Raw genomic sequence first — 18,842 nt, 5'->3', positions numbered from 1 at the left:
CTAAGGTCCAGTTGCAAATGAAGCAACTTGAACAAGCAAAGGAACTGAAAAAAACTTGAATTACAGGCAAAAGGAAAAGAAAGGGCAGAAAAGGGAAAAAGAGAATATTTCAAAGAGAAATGGAGATGTGAAAACTCGATCCCCAGAGGGAGAAGTTAGCAATGGAGGAACGAGAGAAAGAACGAGAAAGGGAATACTGGCTTAGAAGGCTGGAAGTTAAAAAAGAGATCTCAAATGTTGAGTAAAGTTCTGATGACGAAAAATCCTTCAACCCAAAACCTAGTGGTGAGATGTTTAAGTTTGCGCCAGCTCTTCCAAAGTTTGAGGAAAGGAATGTAGAGGCATTCTTCATTTCATTTGAAGAGATAGCTAAGCCAAAGAAGTATCCAAGAGAAATCATAGAATCACAGAATTTTAATGGCACAGAAGGAGACCATTCGGCCCATCGTGTCTGCTCAGCTCTCCAAATGAGCATTATGACCTAGTGCCATTGCCCTGCCTTTTCCCCTTACCCCTGCACATTGTTTCTATTCAAATAATCATCTAATGCCCTCTTGAACGCCTCGATTGAACCTCCTCCAACACACTTCCAGGCCGTGCACTCCAGACCCCAACCACTCGCTGTGTGGAAAAGTTTTTTCTCACCTCACATTTGCTTCTTTTGCAAATCACTTTAAATTTGTGCCCTCTCGTTTTTACGAGCGGGAACAGCTTCTCCCTATCTACTCTGTCCAGCCCCCTCATGGTTTTGAACATTTCTATCAAATCTCCTCTCAGACCTTCTTCTCTCCAAAGAGAACAGACCCAACCTCTCCAATCTATCTTCGTAACTGAAGTTTCTCATCCCTGGAACCATTCTTGTAAACCTCTTCTACACTCTCTCCAATGTGTTCACATCCTTCCTATAATGTGATGCCCAGAACTGTACACAATACTCCAGCTGAGGTCAGTCATCTCAGCTCCAGGACATCACTGCAGGAGTTCCTCAGGGTAGTGCCCTCGACCCAACCATCTTTGGCTGCTTCAACAATGACCTTCCTTCCATCATAAGTTCAGAAGTGGGGATGTTCACTGATGATTGCACAATGTTCAGCACCATTCACAACTCCTCAGATACTGAAGCAGTCCATGTCCAAATGCAGCAAGACCTGGACAATATCCAGGCTTGGGCTGACAAATGGCAAGTAACATTCGTGCCACACAAGTGCCAGGCAATGACCATCTCCAACAAGAGAGAATCTAACTGTCGCCCCTTGACGTTCAATGGCCTTACCACCACTGAATCTCCCACTATCAACAATCCTGAGGGTTACCATTGACCAGAAACTGAACTGGACTAGCCATATAAATACTGTGGCTACAAGAACAGGTCAGAGGCTAGGAACCCTGCAATGAATAACTCACCTCCTGACTCCCCGAAGCCTGTCCACCATCTCCAAGGCACAGGTCAGGAGTGTGATGCAATACTCCCCACCTACCTGTATGAGTGCAGCTCCTACATCATTCAAGAAGTTTGACACCATCCAGGACAAAGCAGCCCACTTGATTGGCACCACATCCACAGACATTCACTCCCTACACCACCGATGCACAGTAGCAGCAGTGTGTACCATCTACAAGATGCACTGCAGGAATTCACCAAGACTCCTTAGACAGCACCTTCCAAACCAACAGCCACCACCATCTAGAAGGACAAGGGCAGCAGATAGATGGGAACACCACCACCTGGAAGTTCCCCTCCAAGCCACTCACCATCCTGACTCCTTCACTGTCGCTGGGTCAAAATCCTGGAACTCCCTTCCTAACAGCACTGTGGGTGTACCTACACCACATGGACTGCAGCGGCTCAAGAAGGCAGCTTACCACCACCTTCTCAAGGGCAGCTAGAGATGGGCAATAAATGCTGGCCCAGCCAGTGAAGCCCACATCCCATGAATGAATGAAAAGTAATGTGGGACTCGCTGCCTAGGCCAACCCCAATTGCCCTTGAGAAGGTGGTTGTGAGTTGCCTTTAGATACAACTGGGTGGTTTTTTAGGCCATTTCAGAGTCAACCATTGCTGGGGTAAGGACAGCAGATTTCCTATCCTAAGGGAAAGGGCATTAGTGAACCAGGTGTGCTTTTACAACAACTGCTTGATTTTCATTAGTCTTTAATTCCAGATGTTTATTGATGTCAAATTCCACCATCTGCCATGGCAGGATTTGAACCTGGATCCACACAGCATTATCCTGGACCTCTGGATTACTATTCCCACAACAATACCACTACATCATCACCTCCCCGTATTACTTTGACGGTCTAGGTTGGTAAGAATGAGCTAATGAGGTTTATGCTTCACTTTCAGAAGAGGTATCGGTGGCTTATGATGTAGTAAAAAAAAGTCTATTCTCAGTGCATGTGAGTTAGTCCTTGAGACCTACAGGCAGAAATTTCAGCATACAAAGAAATATGCTGGGCAGACATATACTGAATTTGAGAGGATAAATCAAAGTAGTTCTGACCATTGGATAAGGGCATTAAGGGTAGAGACAACATATAAAGCTCTTAGGGAAGTAATTTGCTTGGAAGAAGTTAAAGATTCACTTCCTCTTGTAGTTAGAACCCATGTTGAAGACCAGAAGATTAAAACAGCTAGACAGGCAGCGGAAATGGCAGACGATTATGAGCTGGTCCTTTCATTGTCATCCCCATAAACCTGAGAAGGATAGAAGATGTGAGGGTGAAAGGAAGACAAGTAGCCAGGGAGGAGAAGGGACAGTTGGGAATTCTCGGGAAATTTCTCCTCAGACCAGAAAGGAAGGTGGTGATATTCAAAAGCCCAAGTGTTTCCATTGGAACAAGGTAGGCTGTGCTCGGATAGATTGCTGGAGATTAAATGGTGGCCCTATTGCAGTAGTAGGAATGCCAAAGGAATCCTCAGGAAAGGTTACATCAGAAAAGGAAATGGTTGTTAAAACTGTAGCAGTGGTACAGGTGAAACGTGTTCCCTCAGAACACACAGGAAAGGGGCATATGGTTCAGGATGGTCCGGAGAATTCTTCTTTGATTACTGGTGAAGGGAGTCAGGCTAACAGAGGGTCTGGATGTTTTGTGTCCAAGGGAGAAGTGTTCCCTTACTCCTCCAACAAAATAAGTAAACGGATTAAAATTTTGAGAGATACAGGGGCAGGTCAATCATTGGTGGTGGCTGATGATACAATTTGTTTCACGTAGTTTTATGAAAGAGAAAGTATTGATAAGAGGTATCAATGGAATTTATGCTTCTTTGTGTGAAGTTAACTTACAGAGTCACTTGGTGAATGGAATTGTTATGGTGGGAATTATTCCTAAATGACCTGTTGGAAGGGTGGATTTTATTCTGGGTAATGATTTGGCCAGTGGACACAGTAATGTGGCAGCGACTGTATTGCAGCAGGCGGTTAATCATGCTGATCTTAACCAACATCAGAAAACTCCTGTGGCCAAAATGAAACGCTGATTGCCCATAACAAGAAATTGAGGGAAAGCCTAATTAATGTAGAAAATCATTTTTTATGTATAAAAGAGGAGTTTGCTAATGAAAGAAGAGAATTGGTGAGAACAATTGAGAGTCAGTCACAGAAAGTAGAACACTTGACTGAGGGCTTGAAATGTTTAAATGATAAACGTGTAGAAGTTAGGGATGGGCAATAAATGCTGACCAAGCCAGTGCTCCCCACATCTCATGAATGAATAAAAAAAATATTAGCATGGATAGAGCATTGGTTAGCTAACAAGAAGCAGAGAGTATAGATAAATGGGTCTTTTTCGGGTTGGCAAAATGTGATGAGTGGAGAGCCACAGGGATCAGTGCTGGGACTTCAACTATTTACAATTTACATCAATGAGTATTCGATGAAGGGACCAAATGTATTGTAGCTAAATTTGCTGATGACACAAAGGTAGGCAGGAAAATAAGCTGTCAAGAGGACAACAAGAGTCTACAAAGGGATTTAGATGGGTTAAGTGGGTGGGTAAAATGAGTATAATGAGGGAAAACGTGAACTTGTCCACTTTGGCGGGAAGAATAGAAAAGCAGCATATTATTTACATAGAGAAAGATTTCAGAACTCTGAGGTACAGAGGGATCTGGGTGTCCTGGTACATGAACCACAAAATGCAGAATGCAGGTACAGCAAGTGATAGGAAGACAAATGGAATGATGTTGTTTATTGCAAGGAGAATGGAATATAAAAGCAGGGAAGGGTTGCTACAGTTGTACAGGGCCTTAGTTCGACCTCATCTGGTGGACTGTGGACAATTTTGGTCTCCTTAGTTAGAAAGGATATGATTATATTAGCAGTTCAGAGAAGATTCACTCGACTCAATCCTGGGATGGTGTTGGCTTATGAGGGAAGCTTGAACAGGTTGGGCCTGTACCCACTGGAGTTTTGAAGAATGAGAGGTGATCTTATTGAAACATACAGGATCCTGAAGGGACTTAACAGTGTGGATGCTGAGAGAATAGAACTAGAGGACACAGTTTAAAAATTAAGGGTCTGCCATTTGAAAGAGAGGTGAGGACAGGGAGAGTGCTTGGGAATACCAGGTGCAGTAAGCTTTTGCTGCCACTAGAGGCTGCTCACATCACCCCTCTCCACATTCACTACCACTCAATCAGTCGGCAAGCTTGGGCTCCCAGGAGGAGTCGTTTGCTTTCCTCAAGTCTTTTGTTTCCAGGAAGTAGGCCAGGTCATTCAACTACTCCAGCTTGCTCCAATGATCAACCCCCTCTTAGCTTCCAGTTCCATATTCATAGCTTGTAGATGCCTGCCCTGACTGTGACTGTGCCGTCTGCTGCCCAGTCCCAAGACACCAACCCCCAGGACCCAAACGTGTGAGGGACTGACCACATGGTGCACACCAAGCTGTGCACGACCAACGCAGGATGGAAAGGACCTCCCCCTCTTTAGGCTGGGATCGAGACATAGCCATGTAGCATAATGCACACTGCCCCAGGACTGCCTCTGCATTTTCACCCCGACTACATGGTGCACACAACTGCAGATTGCCATCCACTTATTCGCCATGTTCCTTTAAACCTCCTCCCAGTCATGTGTCTCTGACCGCTCCTTCCCTTAGCTCTCTCTGGTCGTCCCCCACCCACCCCAGTGAAGCGTGTGCCTTCCACACCCCCCTTCCCTTCCTGCTGGTCTTGCCTCAGCTGCATTGGCACGGTGTCGGAGCAGCTGTGAGAGCAGCACGGTGAAAGGCAGGTAAACGCTGCACATAGAAACCTCCAAGCTGTGAGTGAAGTGCAGGTCGCCTGGTGCTCGCCACTTACATCCGGTGGTGAATCAGGCTGGTCGAATTATCCACTCGTGGGGCATTGTGAACGTGATGGGGAATCAGGCTGGTCGAATTATCCACTCGTGGGGCATTGTGAACGTGATGGGGAATCAGGCTGGTCGAATTATCCACTCGCGGGGCATTGTGAACGTGATGGGGAATCAGGCTGGTCGAATTATCCACTCGTGGGGCATTGTGAACGTGATGGGGAATCAGGCTGGTCGAATTATCCACTCGCGGGGCATTGTGAACGTGATGGGGAATCAGGCTGGTCGAATTATCCACTCGCGGGGCATTGTGAACGTGATGGGGAATCAGGCTGGTCGAATTATCCACTCGCGGGGCATTGTGAACGTGATGGGGAATCAGGCTGGTCGAATTATCCACTCGCGGGGCATTGTGAACGTGATGGGGAATCAGGCTGGTCGAATTATCCACTCGCGGGGCATTGTGAACGTGATGGGGAATCAGGCTGGTCGAATTATCCACTCGCGGGGCATTGTGAACGTGATGGGGTCACTGCTTCAAAATACGGGGTCGCCCATTTAGGACACAATGAGTGGATTATTTTTCTCTCAGAAGGCTGTGAGGCTTTGGAATTCTCTCCCTCAAATGTGCTTGAAGCAGACTGTGAATATCTTTAAGGCAGAGGGAGCTAGGTTCTTGATAAGTAATGGGGTTGAAAGGTTATTGGGGGTAGAATATCAGATCAGCCATGATCTTATTGAATGGCAGAGCAGGTTTTTGGGGCTGAGTGGCCGACTCCTGCTCCGAATTGATATGTAAACATGTGACTCCGGCGAGCTGGCTTTTTAATGAGCATTCCTGAGATGCAAACCTGCTTCTTGACATGGACGCAGCAGGAAACCTGACCCACACTGAAAGTCTGGAGGGGAAACTTCCAACTCGGTTTCCCACCGTTGGAAAACAGGCTTTTGCCGTTACTCCACCCAGCACAATCCCAGCTGCTGACAGGAGCGGAAAATCCTGTCCGGAGAGAGAGAGAGAGAGACAGAGAGAGAGAGAGATGGAGAGAGAGGGAGAGAAAGAGACCGGGAGAGATACAGAAGAGAGAGCAAGAGAGAGTCACATAAAGAAAGAGAGAGACAGAGAGAGAGAGAGACACACACACACACAGAGAGACATAGAGAGAGAAGAGAGAGCAACAGAGACAGAGAGAGACAGAGAGCAAGAGAGAGAGAGAGAGACAAAGAGAGAGAGAGGGACAGAGAGAGACAGAGAGAGAGAACAGAGAGCAAGAGACAGAGACACATAGAGAGAGAGACACAGAGAGAGGGAAGAGAGAGCGAGAGAGTCAGAGAGAGTGAGAGAGAGAGACAGAGAGAGAGAGATGCACACACACACACACAGACACAGAGAGAGAAGAGAGAGCAACAGAGACAGAGAGAGAGAGGGGGACAGAGAGAGAGAGAGAGAGAGAGAGACACACACAGAGAGAGAGAGAAGAGAAAGCAAAAGAGAGACACATAGAGACAGAGAGACAAAGAAATAGTGAGTGTTACACAGAGAGGAGAGAGGTTTAAGGCTGTACATTAAATGGTGAGCTTATCCAGCAGCTGTGTGACAGAGTTGTCAGAAGAGGTTCCTAGATTTTCAAATCTTAGATGATTTTGGGTTTTATAGAATTAAGGAGAGTTGAATAAAAAGGGAAACCTGAGTTTCTTGAACCTAGGTTTAGGAGTGTGGGGGATTTGAGGAAGTTCTAACTGAGATTGTGAGGCCAATGGTATCAATAGATGGCGGTGGTCTATAGATAATGCCAGAGAATGGAGGTGTGAGTTGTTAGTTAGACATGTGAGAGAAATAAAAGATGATCTTTTAAAGGCCTGATTGAAACAAAACTTTCTTTGCTGTGTGGCAGACAACAGAGGAGCCGTTCACGGTAAATTGTGCATCATCTGGTTGAAAGTCAAAGAAATGCTTAGAACATTTCACCATTGTACCCAGAGCGAACACTCACAATGTTTGAGAGAGTTGAAGTTGCTGTCTGATAGGCCTCAAGGATCAGATACTCATTGACATCAGTCAAGGATAGCATCTCCATGACAAGTGGTTCTTCTTTCACCTTCCCCATCACCTTTGCTTGGCTTTTTGGTTTCTCCTTTACTGCTAGACTGGAGGAGGGGATTCGATATGGAACAAGAGGAACCCTGCAGTGGAGGAAGATTACACAGCCATTACAATCATGTATCCTGTCAAAAGCCTCTGCACAGTCTGATACTGCTTCTCAGCTGGGTCAGGTATTGAGCGAAGCACTTTGTGATTAACCATTATTGTCTACATGAATGGATGTAAAGGGGTCAGGCCCCCCACCATCACCCCTGTGCCCACTGAATTACATTGACTCCCGGTTAAGCCACTTTTTGATCTTAAGTACCCATCATTATTTTCAAATCTCTCCATGGCCTTACCCCTCCCTATCTCTGTAATCTCCTTCAAACCCACAACCCTTCAAGATACCTGTGCTCCTCTCATTCTGGCTTTGCGTATCCCTAATTTTAATCACTTCACCATTGGCAGCCGTGCCATAGACCGCAAAACCATGAGACGTAGGAGTAGAAGTAGGCCATTTGGCCCATCGAGTCTGCTCCGCCATTCAATGAGATCATGGCTGATCTGGTAATCCTCAACTCCACTTTCCTGCCTTTTCCCCATAACCCTTGATTCTCTTACTGATTAAAAATCTGTCTATCCCAGCCTCTACAGTAAAGAATTCCTTCAGTAGCCTGGGCCCAACGCTCTGGAAGTCACTCTGTAAACCGCCCACATCTCTGTCCTCCTTAAAACCTTTCTTTTGTCTTTCCATGGGATGTGGGCATTGCTGGCTAGGCCAGCATTTGTTGCCCATCCCTAATTGCCCTTGTTCAGAGGGCAGTTAAGAGTCAACCACATTGCTGTGTGTTTGGAGTCACATGTAGGCCAGACCAGGTAAGGATGGCAGATTTCTTTCCCTAAAGGACATTAGTGAACAAGATGGGTTTTTACAACAATCAATGATAGTTTCACAGTCACCAATTCCAGATTTATTAATTGAATTTAAATTCCAGCAGCTGCTGTGGTGGGATTTGAACCTGTGATCCCAGAGCATTAGCCTGTGTCCCTGGATTACTAGTCCAGCGACATTGCCACTAGGGCACCATCTCCCTCACTCATTGCTGTTGTTGACTGAGTGAAAGGTTACCACTCTGCCTGCTTATGAACCCTCTGTCCCTCTGTAACACTGACATTGGATGCTATTCAAATGGTTCTGCATGAGCGAATCTACACCAACTGCTGAACAAATACTCAGCACCTACTTGAACTCTTTTGTTTCTTGTTCTTCTTCCTTTTTATCTTTCAGCTCCTCTTTGTATTCAGTCACGGGGCTGCTGACTTCCAGTTCTAGCTGTCTGTCAGGTTGGCTAGATCCTGAAGCACTGAAATGAAAGGCAAAAACAGAGCTCTGAACAGTTACTGTCAGACACTGCCCATCCAACCCCAAAGTCTCAACACCACTGTGTCTAGCTGTTCCTGAGCAGGCCAAAAGCAAAATACTGCAACCACTGGAAATCTGAAATAAAAAAAGAAAAAGCAAGAAAGATTGAGGATTTGAGCAGAATCTGAGTAGAATAGGGAGGAAGATCAGGTTAATGTCGACAGCCCCTTCCATCACTTTACTGATGATCGGGAGTAGACTGGTAATTGGCTGAGTTGGATTTGTCCTGCTTTGTGTGTACAGGACATACCTGGGCAATTTTCCACATAGCCGGGTAGATGCCAGTGTTGTAGCTGTACTGGAACAGCTTGGCTAGGGGCACAGCAAGTTCTGGAGCACAAGTCTTCAGTACTATTGCCGGAATGTTGTCAGGGCCCATAGCCTTTGCAGTATTCAGTGCCTTCAGCCATTTCTTCATATCACGTGGAGTGAATCGAATTGGCTGAAGACTGGCATCTGTGATGCTGGGGACCTCCGGAGGAGGCTGAGTGACAGGAAACAGAGAGTAGTGGTTAATGGATGTTTTTCGGGCTGGAGGAAGGTTTGGAGTGGAGTTCCCCAGGGGTCAGTGTTGGGACCTCTGCTCTCCCTGATATATATAGCAATGATGTAGACCTTGCTGTACAGGGAACAATTTCAAAACTTTGAAGCATTGTGAACTGTGAGGAGGATAGTGTGAAATTTCAAAAGGACATAGGTATGTTGGTGGAATGGGCGGACAGGTGGCAGAGGAAATTTAATGCAGAGAAATGTGAGGTGAGTCATTTTGGTAGGAAGAACATGGAGAGACAATATAAAATAAAGGATGCAATTCTAAAAGGGGTGCAGGAGCAAAAAGACCTGGGGGTATATTCACGATGGTCCAGGGATGAGGAACTTCAGTTATGAAGACAGATTGGAGAAGATGGATGTCATGGAGCTATTAATGTATATAATATTTTGGAAAATAGTTTTCTTTTAAGATACAGGTTTAGTCTGTGGGTGTGTCTTAATTGGGTTAAAGCCAGCTAGTCTGGGTGCCTTGATGTGTACTAGTTTTGATATGTGGGAGAGATAGAGTGTATTTGCATTTTTTGAATAGAGCATTGAAGAAGTGGGGTGAAAACTGACACCTTTCTAGCAGATACCAAGCAATATGTTTATATCACTAATAAAACTGGTGCAATGAATTGGGTTTTATTGTAAGAGAGGTTTAGTTCAGTGGTTGGTGATACAATGAGAATTTACATTCAATGGGCAGCGGTAGGTATAGTTTCAGCAGTATTGTGTGTGCAGGGCAGAGGAAATGTGAGATCAAAAGGCTCCAACAGGCTCCACAGGAACCAAAGTGAAAAGACCCTCATTTTGAATTTGTAAGGTGAAATGCTTTGCCTGGTGTTTGGTTCAGTCTATGGGTTGCTGTTGCCTTAATAGAGATTAGTTTGGGAATTTGTTACAAATTATAATAGTCGTAATTTGAAACTATGTATTTTAACCTGTGTAAATTAATAAAATGGTTCATAGAGTTTAATGCAAAACCTCGAGAACTGGTGGTCTGATTCCTGAATTTAGAGTTGCATCTCTAACACAACACTTAAAATTATAGGTTATGACAGTTGTTCAAAGTTTCACTCTGGGATATTTAAACTGTACCAACTGCATCTGAAATGACAATTGGGGGGTCTTGGTGGGATAAATTATATTTCTAATTCCTTTGATTGGTTTGGTGTTGGTGAATCTTAAAGGTTACGAGTGCGAGATGCACTTTGAATTCAGGAGTTGGTGAGGTATTTTAGAAGTGGTGAGACTGCAGGATGGCTTTGGCAATTGCTCAGACTTGTCTGGGAGTAGAAGAGATAACTCTGATTGGGTTGGAGAAAATAACCAAAAGTAAGGTAACAGGATTAGCAGATAAGTTAAAATTGGGGTTACCCAAGGGGGCTAGGAAACCAGATATAGTTAAAAGTATAAGCACAGCATCTATAGTTGGAAGTGAAACCTGACACTAGTGAGACTTCAGTTACAAATGAAAAAGCTTTAATTAGAAGCAAAGGACAGAGAAATGGCTTTTACAAGGGAAAGAAATTGCAAAGCTGGAGAAGGAGAAAAGAGAGAGAATTTCAACTGAAAATGTTGGCAGTTAGAAAGGAGACGTCAGTATGTGAGGAAGGATTTATCTCTAGAGTAGAACCTAGTCCGGAGATGTTTAAATTTGTACAAGCTCTTCCAAGTTTGAGGAAAATGATTTTGAAGAATTCTTTATTTCGTTTGAGAAGCTAGCTAAACAGGTGAAATGGCCACAGGAAAGCTGGATGTTATTATTACAGTCTAAGTTGTTAGGTAGGGCACTTGAGGTATATGCTTCACTATCAGAAGAAATGTCGGTGAATTATGATGTGGTGAAAAAGGTTATTTTGGGTACATATGAGTTGGTTCCTGAAGCATACAGGCAGAAATTTAGGAATATGAGAAAACAGCCTGGAAAAACTTATATTGGGTTTGAGAGAGTAAAACAAAGTAATTTTGACGGGTGAATACGGGTGTTAAAAATAGAGGCAACTATGCAGCTCTTAGGGAAGTCATTCTTTTGGAAGAATTTTAAGATTCAATCCCTTCAGTAGTGAGATTCATGTGGAGGAACGGAGGGTTGATTCTGCAAGACAAGCAGCAGAGATAGCTATAAGTTAGTTCATAGAGCCAAACCTTTTTTCCGTCACCCTTTCAAATTGGAAAAGAATAAAAAGTGGGAAGTTGAAAGGAAGGTATGTAGTCGGGGAAGAGAAGGGATAGCTGGAAATTCCCAGGGAGTTCTTTCTCAAATAAAAATGAAGGTGCTGAAGGTAGAAGTGACATTCGAAAATTAAGGTGTCTTTTTGTAATAAAGTGGAGCACACGAAGTCAGTGTGTTGGAGATTGCAGGGAAAATCTGTAGGAATTGTAGGGGCACAGAAAAACTCTGGGAGTAAACGTACTGGGGGATACTGAGGATCAGACACAGGAGAAGCCAATGGTTTGTGTATAGGTGAAACAGGGAGAATCAGTGAAAAGTGAAGAAGTGGAAATGTGTTCACAGTTTACTCAAGAGAATCCTGGGGAGCAGAAATGTTTAAAGACTTTGCATGTAAAGGGAAAGTCTTTCCATGTGTACAGGGTGGAGTAGGTAAAGATGTTAAAATTTTAAAAGACACAAGGGCTAGTCAATCCATAATGTTGGGGGATAGTGATATTAGTTCAAAGGGAGTTGATTTCATGCTTCAAAATGATATCATTGAGCCTAGTTGCAGTAACTGGAGTTTGCCTATTGTACTGGTACCAAAACCAGATGGAACACAAAGTCTGTGTGTGGACCATTGAAAAGTGAATGAGGTGATAAAAGTTGATTCATGTCCCATACCACGGTTGGAAGATTGCATTGAGAAAGTGGGACAATCGAAATTTATCACAAAGATTGACTTGCTAAAAGGATATTGGCAGGTATCATTGTTGGAGAGAGCAAAGGAGATATCAGCTTTTGTAATGCCAAGTGGACTCTATCAGTTTAAAGTCATGCCATTTGGTATGAAGAATGCACTGCGACATTTCAAAGACTGACAATCAAAGTAATTGTGGGTCACAGCAAATGTGCTGTTTATATTGATGATCTAATAGTTTTCGGTCAGACATGGGAGGAGCATTTACAGCATCTGGAAGAATTATTTACTCGACTACAAGAAGCTAATTTGGTGATGAACTTGGCTAAAAGTGAATTTGTAAAAGTGCAAGTTATGTATCTGGGCCATACCATTAGACATGGTAAGGTGGCTCCGAGAGATGTGAAAGTCAAGGCTATCGTGGATTTCCCAGTGTCTACAACAAAACAAGAAGTTTTGAGATTTCTGGGCATGAGTGGGTTTTACCGGAAATTTGCACCAAATTTTAGCCAAGTTTTGCTCCACTGACTGAACTATTAAAAAAGAACAGGAAGTTTCAATGGACACTGGAGTGTCAGAAGTTATTCGATTTGAAAACTGTATTAACTACGACACCAGTGTTGGCAGTATCCAATTATGTCAAGCAATTCAAATTGGCCGTTGATGCAAGTGATATAGGCATTGGGGCTGTACTGTTACAAAAAGATGACACTGGAATTGAAAAACCGACTGGGTATTTTTCATGGAAGCCAAATGTACAACAGAGAAGATATTCAATGATCGAAAAAGAGACTTTGAGTTTGGTGTTAGCATTGCAGCATTTTGAAATTTATGTTGCAAACAATTCATCAGAAACAATTGTTCATACAGACCATAATCCTTTGAAGTTTTTGGACAAATTTCAAGACAAAGTGCAAGACTTTTCAGATGAAGTCTATTATTACAACCATTTAATTTAAGTATTATACATATTGCTGGAAGAGAAAATCTGTTCGCAGATGCGTATTCAAGAGTTTGAAGCTTGGGACATTTTTTTTAAAAAAACCTGAACCTTAAAAAACTGGAGTGATTTCTGTTGATACCAAGGACTTGTGTATAAAAATAGTTCTGTTAATGTATGCATCTGGTAATGTAATAGTGCAATAAGTATAGGAGATAGTGTGAGGTGGGTTATTAAAATGAAGCCATCTTTTACAATTATGACGGCTCATTTTCTGATAAGGAGAGGAATGTCATGAAGCTATTAATGTATAGAATATTTTTGAAAATATTTTTTGTTTAAACTAGAGGTTTAGGCTGTGGGTGTGTCTTAATTGGATTAAAGACAGCTCGTCTGGGTGCTTTGATGTGTATTAGTTTTGATATGTGGGAGAGATAGAGTGCATTTGCATTTTTTGAATACAGCATTCAAGATGTGGGGTGAAAACTGACACCTATCTAGCTGATACCAAGCAATATGTTTATATTACTAATAAAATTGATACAATGAAAGGGGTTTTATTGTTGGAGAGATTTGGTTCAGAGGTTGGCGATACAATGAGAATTTACATTCAATGGGGGTGATAGGTATAACTTCAGCAGTATTGTGTGTGCAGGGCAGAGGCAATGTGAGATCAAAAGGCAGCTGTAAGCCTCCAACTTGCTCCACAGGAGTGATAAGAACCTCATTTTGAGTTCGTGAGGTGAAAATGCTTTGCCTGGTGTTTGGTTCAGTCTATGGGTTGCTGTTGCCTTAATGAAGATTAGTTTGGGAATTTGTTACAAGTTATGATAGTTGTAATTGGAAACCATGTGTATATATATTTTAACCTGTGTAAATTAATAAAATGTTTTATTTAGTTTAATGTAAAATCTTGAGAACTGATTGTCTGATTCCTGAATTTAGAGTCGCATCTCAAACATAACACTTAAAATTATAGGTTATGGCAGTTGTTTAAAGTTTCCCTCTGGGAATTTTAAATAATTCAGCTGTACCAACTGCATCGGTCATAACAATGGGACTGTTCACCTTGGAGAAGGGAAGGTTGAGAGGAGATTTGATAGAAACATAGAAAATAGAAGCCACAGGTTATTTGGCCCTTCAAGCCTGCTCCGCCATTCAATATAATCTCTATGTCAACATCATACCCCCACTCTCTTGACATCTTTAATGTCCAGAAATCTATCTATTTCTTTCTTAAATGTATTCAGTGACTCGGCCTCCACAGCCCTCTGTGGTAGAGAATTCCACAGGTTCACCACCCTCTGAGTGAAGAAAGTTCTCCTCATCTCAGTCCTAAATGGCCTGCACTGCATCCTGAGACTGTGACCCCTTGTTCTAGATAACCCTCCACCTCCCGCCACCCCCCAGCCAGAGGAAACATCATCCCTGCATCCAGTCTGTCCATCCCTGTCAGAATTTTATATGTTTCAGTGAGATCCCCTCTCATTCTTCTAAACTCCAGTGAACACAGGCCCAGTCGGCCCAATCTCTCCTCATACAACAATCCTGCCATCCCAGGAATCAGTCTGGTGAACCTTTGCTGCACTCCCTCTATGGTAATATCCTTTCTTAGGTAAGGAGACCAAAACTGCACACAATACTCCAGGTGTGGTCTCACCAAGGCCCTGTACAGCTGCAGTAAGACACCCTTGCTCCTGTACTCAAGTCCTCTCGCAATGAAGGCCAACATACCATTTGCCTTCTTAACTGCTTGCTGCACCTGCATGCTGGCTTTCAGTGATTGGTGTACAAGGACATCCAGATCCCTTTGTACATCAACATTTCCTAATCTATCACCATTTAGATAATACTCTGCCATTCTGTTTTTCCTACCAAAGTGAATAACTTCACACTTATCCACATTATACTGCATCTGCCATGTATTTGCCCACTCACTCAACCTGTCTAAATCACCTTGAGGCCACTTAACACCCTCCTCACTGCTCACATTCCCACTGAACTTGGAAATATTACATTTGGTTCTCATCCAAATCATTGATATATATTGTAAATAGCTGGGGCCCAAGTACTGATCCCTGAGGGTACCCCACTGGTCACCACCTGCCACTCTGAAAAAGGCCCATTTATTCCTACTCTCTGTTTCTTGTCTGCTAACCAATTCCCAATCCATGCCAATATATTACCCCCAATCCCATGTGCTTTAATTTTACACACTAACCTCTTATGTGGAACTTTATCAAAAGCTTTCTGAAAATCCAAATACACCATATCCACTGGTTCTCCCTTATCAATTCTGCTGGTTATGTCCTCAAAGAACACGAGTAGGTTTGTCAAACATGAATTTCCTTTCATAAATCCATGTTGGCTTTATCTAATCCTTTTGATATTTTCTAACTGTCCTGTTATCACATCCTTTATAATAGATTCTAGCATTTTCCCTACTACTGATGTTAGGCTAACCAGTCTGTAATTCCCTGTCTTCTCCCTCTCTTTTATAAATAGAGGGATTATATTTGCCACCCTCCAAACTGCCGGGACTGTTCCAGAATCTACAGAATTTTGGAAGATGACAACCAACACATCCACTATTTCCATAGCCACCTCCTTTAGTTCCCTGGGATGTAGATTATCAGACCCAGGGGATTTATTGGCTTTCAGTCCCATTAATTTCTCCAGCACTATTGTTTTAGTAATACTAATTTCCTTCAATTCCTCCTCCTCACTAGACTCTTGGTTCCCAAGTATTTCTGGGAAGTTATTTGTGTCTTCCTCCATGAAGACAGAACTAAAGTAGTTGTTCAATTGCTCTGCCATTTCCTTGTTCTCTATTATAACTTGTCCCATTTCAGACTGAAAGGGACCAACATTTGTCTTCACTAATCTTTTCCTTTTTACATACTTATCAAAGCTTTTACTGTCCGCTTTTATGTTCCTTGCAACTTTACTCTCATAATCTATCTTTTCCCTCTTAATCAATCTCTTGATCCTCCTTTGCTGAATTCTAAACTGCTCCCAATCCTCAGGCTTGCTACTTTTTCTAGCAACTTTATATGACTCCTCTTTGGATCTAATACTATCCTTAATTTCTTTTGTTAGCCATGGTTGGGCCGCTTTTCCTGTTGGGTTTTTCTGCCAGAGCGGAATGTATAAATGTTGCAATGCAAACATTCGTTCCTAAACATTAGCTATTGTCTATCCACTGTCATGCCTTTTAATAAAGTTCCCCAATGTATTGTGGCCAACGCACCCCTCATACACTCACAGTTTCATTTGTTTAGATTTAGGACCCTAGTTTCAGGTTGGACTACTTCACCTTCCATCCTAGCAAAGAATTCTATCAAATTAGGATCACTCTTCCCTAAAGGACCCCGCACAATAAGATAGAAGTTTTCAAAATCATGAGGGGTCTGGACAGAGTAGATAGGGAGAAACTGTTCCCATTGGCAGAAGGATTGAGAACCAGGACACAGAATTAAGGTGATTGGCAAAGGATGCAATGGCAACATGACGAAAAACTGTTTAACACAGCGAAAGGTTAGGATCTGAAATGTACTGCCTGAAGGTATGATGGAGGCAGGGTCAACTGAGGCATTCGAAAGGGAATTGGATTATTATCTGGAAAGGAAGAATGTGCAGGGTTACAGGAAGAAGGTGAGGGAATGGCACTAGTTGAATTGCTCCACCAGACAGCAGAGTTAGACTCGACGGGCTGAATGGTCTCCTTCTGCACTGTAGCAATTCTATGTTCTGTGCACAAACCATTGAAGGTGGCAGGACAGGTTGAGACAGCAGCTAATAAAGAATATGAATTGGAAGCAGCAGGAGGCCAGTCAGCCCCTCGAGCCTGCTCCGCCATTCAATAAGATCATGGCTCATCTGACTGTAACCTCAACTCCACATTCCTGCCTACCCCTGATAGACTTTCACCCCCTTGTTAATCAAGAATCTATCTCGCTCTGCCATAAAAATATTTAAAGACTCTGCTTTCAATGCCTTTTGAGGAAGAGAGTTCCAAAGACTCACAACCCTATGAGGGAAAATATTTCTCCTCATCTCCGACTTAAATGAGCGACCCCTTATTTTTAAACAGTGACCCCTAGTTCTAGATTCTTCCACAAGAGGAAACATCCTCTTCACATCCACCCTGTCAAGACCCCTCAGGATCTTATATGTTTAAATCAAATCGCCTCTTACTCTTCTGAACAATTTGAGTTTGAAAAGGGCGCAGAGAGCGGCAGGGACCTCAGTTTAAATAAAAGGCACGGAGAATGGGAGAGAATTCAGTTTGGAAAGGGCCCAGAGAGCAGCGGGGATATCAGTTTGAAAAGGATGTGGAGAGCGGCGGAGATTTCAGTTTGTAAAGGGCCCGGAGAGCGGCGGGTACTTCAGTTAGAAAAGGGCGTGGAGAGCGAGAGTGATTTCAGTTTGAAAACGGCATGGAGAGCGGTGGGGATTTCAGTTTGAAAAGGACGTGGAGAGTGACGGGGATTTCAGTTTGAAAAGGACGTGGAGAGCGACGGGGATTTCAGTTTGAAAAGGACGTGGAGAGTGACGGGGATTTCAGTTTGAAAAGGACGTGGAGATCGACGGGGATTTCAGTTTGAAACGGGCGCGGAGAGCGACAGTGATTTCAGTTTGAATAGAACGTGGAGAGCGACAGGGATTTTAGTTTGAAAACGATGTGGAGAGTGACGGGGATTTCAGTTTGAAAAGGACGTGGAGAGTGACGGGGATTTCAGTTTGAAAAGGACGTGGAGAGTGATGGGGATTTCAGTTTGAAAAGGACGTGGAGAGTGACGGGGATTTCAGTTTGAAAAGGATTTGGAGAGCGACGGGGATTTCAGTTTTAAAAGGACGCAGTGAGTGACGGGGATTTCAGTTTGAAAAGGACGTGGAGAGTGACGGGGATTTCAGTTTGAAAAGGACGTGGAGAGCGACAGGGATTTCAGTTTGAAAAGGACGTGGAGACTGACAGGGATTTCAGTTTGAAAAGGACCCGGAGAGCGACGGGGATTTCAGTTTGAAAAGGACGTGAAGAGTGACGGGGATTTCAGTTTGAAAAGGACGTGAAGAGCGACTGGGATTTCAGTTTGAAAAGGACGTGGAGAGCGACAGGGATTTCAGTTTGAAAAGGATGTGGAGAGTGACGGGGATTTCAGTTAGAAAAGGGCCCGGAGAGTGACGGGGATTTCAGTTTGAAAAGGACGTGGAGATCGACGGGGATTTCAGTTTGAAAAGGACGTGGAGAGTGACGGGGATTTCAGTTAGAAAAGGACGTGAAGAGCGACTGGGATTTCAGTTTGAAAAGGACGTGGAGAGTAACGGGGATTTCAGTTTGAAAAGGACGTGGAGAGCGACAGGGATTTCAGTTTGAAAAGGACGTGGGGAGCGATGGGGATTTCAGTTTGAAAAGGACGTGGAGAGTGACGGGGATTTCAGTTAGAAAAGGACGTGGGGAGCGGTGGGGATTTCAGTTTGAAAAGGACGTGGAGAGTGACGGGGATTTCAGTTTGAAAAGGACGTGAAGAGCGACAGGGATTTCAGTTTGAAAAGGACGTGGAGAGTGACGGGGATTTCAGTTTGAAAAGGGCGTGGAGAGCGGTGGGGATTTCAGTTTGAAAAGGACGTGGAGAGCGACAGGGATTTCAGTTTGAAAAGGACGTGGAGAGTGACGGGGATTTCAGTTTGAAAAGGACGTGAAGAG

At 43.5% G+C, this 18,842-nt stretch overlaps 1 protein-coding gene across 1 annotated transcript in view; it reads right to left on the bottom strand.

Annotated features, from left to right (window-relative positions):
- spef2 (sperm flagellar 2) overlaps nt 1-18,842 on the bottom strand; it is a 314,152-nt gene that overhangs the window by 85,359 nt on the left and 209,951 nt on the right. Inside the window, exons 27-28 of the mRNA XM_078557229.1 lie at nt 8,628-8,747; nt 7,292-7,481 (exon numbers count right to left, since the gene is read on the bottom strand). Coding sequence (XP_078413355.1) covers nt 7,292-7,481; nt 8,628-8,747 — 310 coding nt within the window. The remainder of the gene's footprint in view (nt 1-7,291; nt 7,482-8,627; nt 8,748-18,842) is intronic.

The sequence above is a fragment of the Cetorhinus maximus genome, chromosome 2 (assembly GCF_964194155.1).
Source record: "Cetorhinus maximus chromosome 2, sCetMax3.hap1.1, whole genome shotgun sequence".
NCBI classification, from domain to species: Eukaryota; Metazoa; Chordata; class Chondrichthyes; order Lamniformes; family Cetorhinidae; genus Cetorhinus; species Cetorhinus maximus.
Note: the sequence above shows the minus strand (reverse complement) of the source record. Positions and strands in the feature narration are given on the sequence as shown.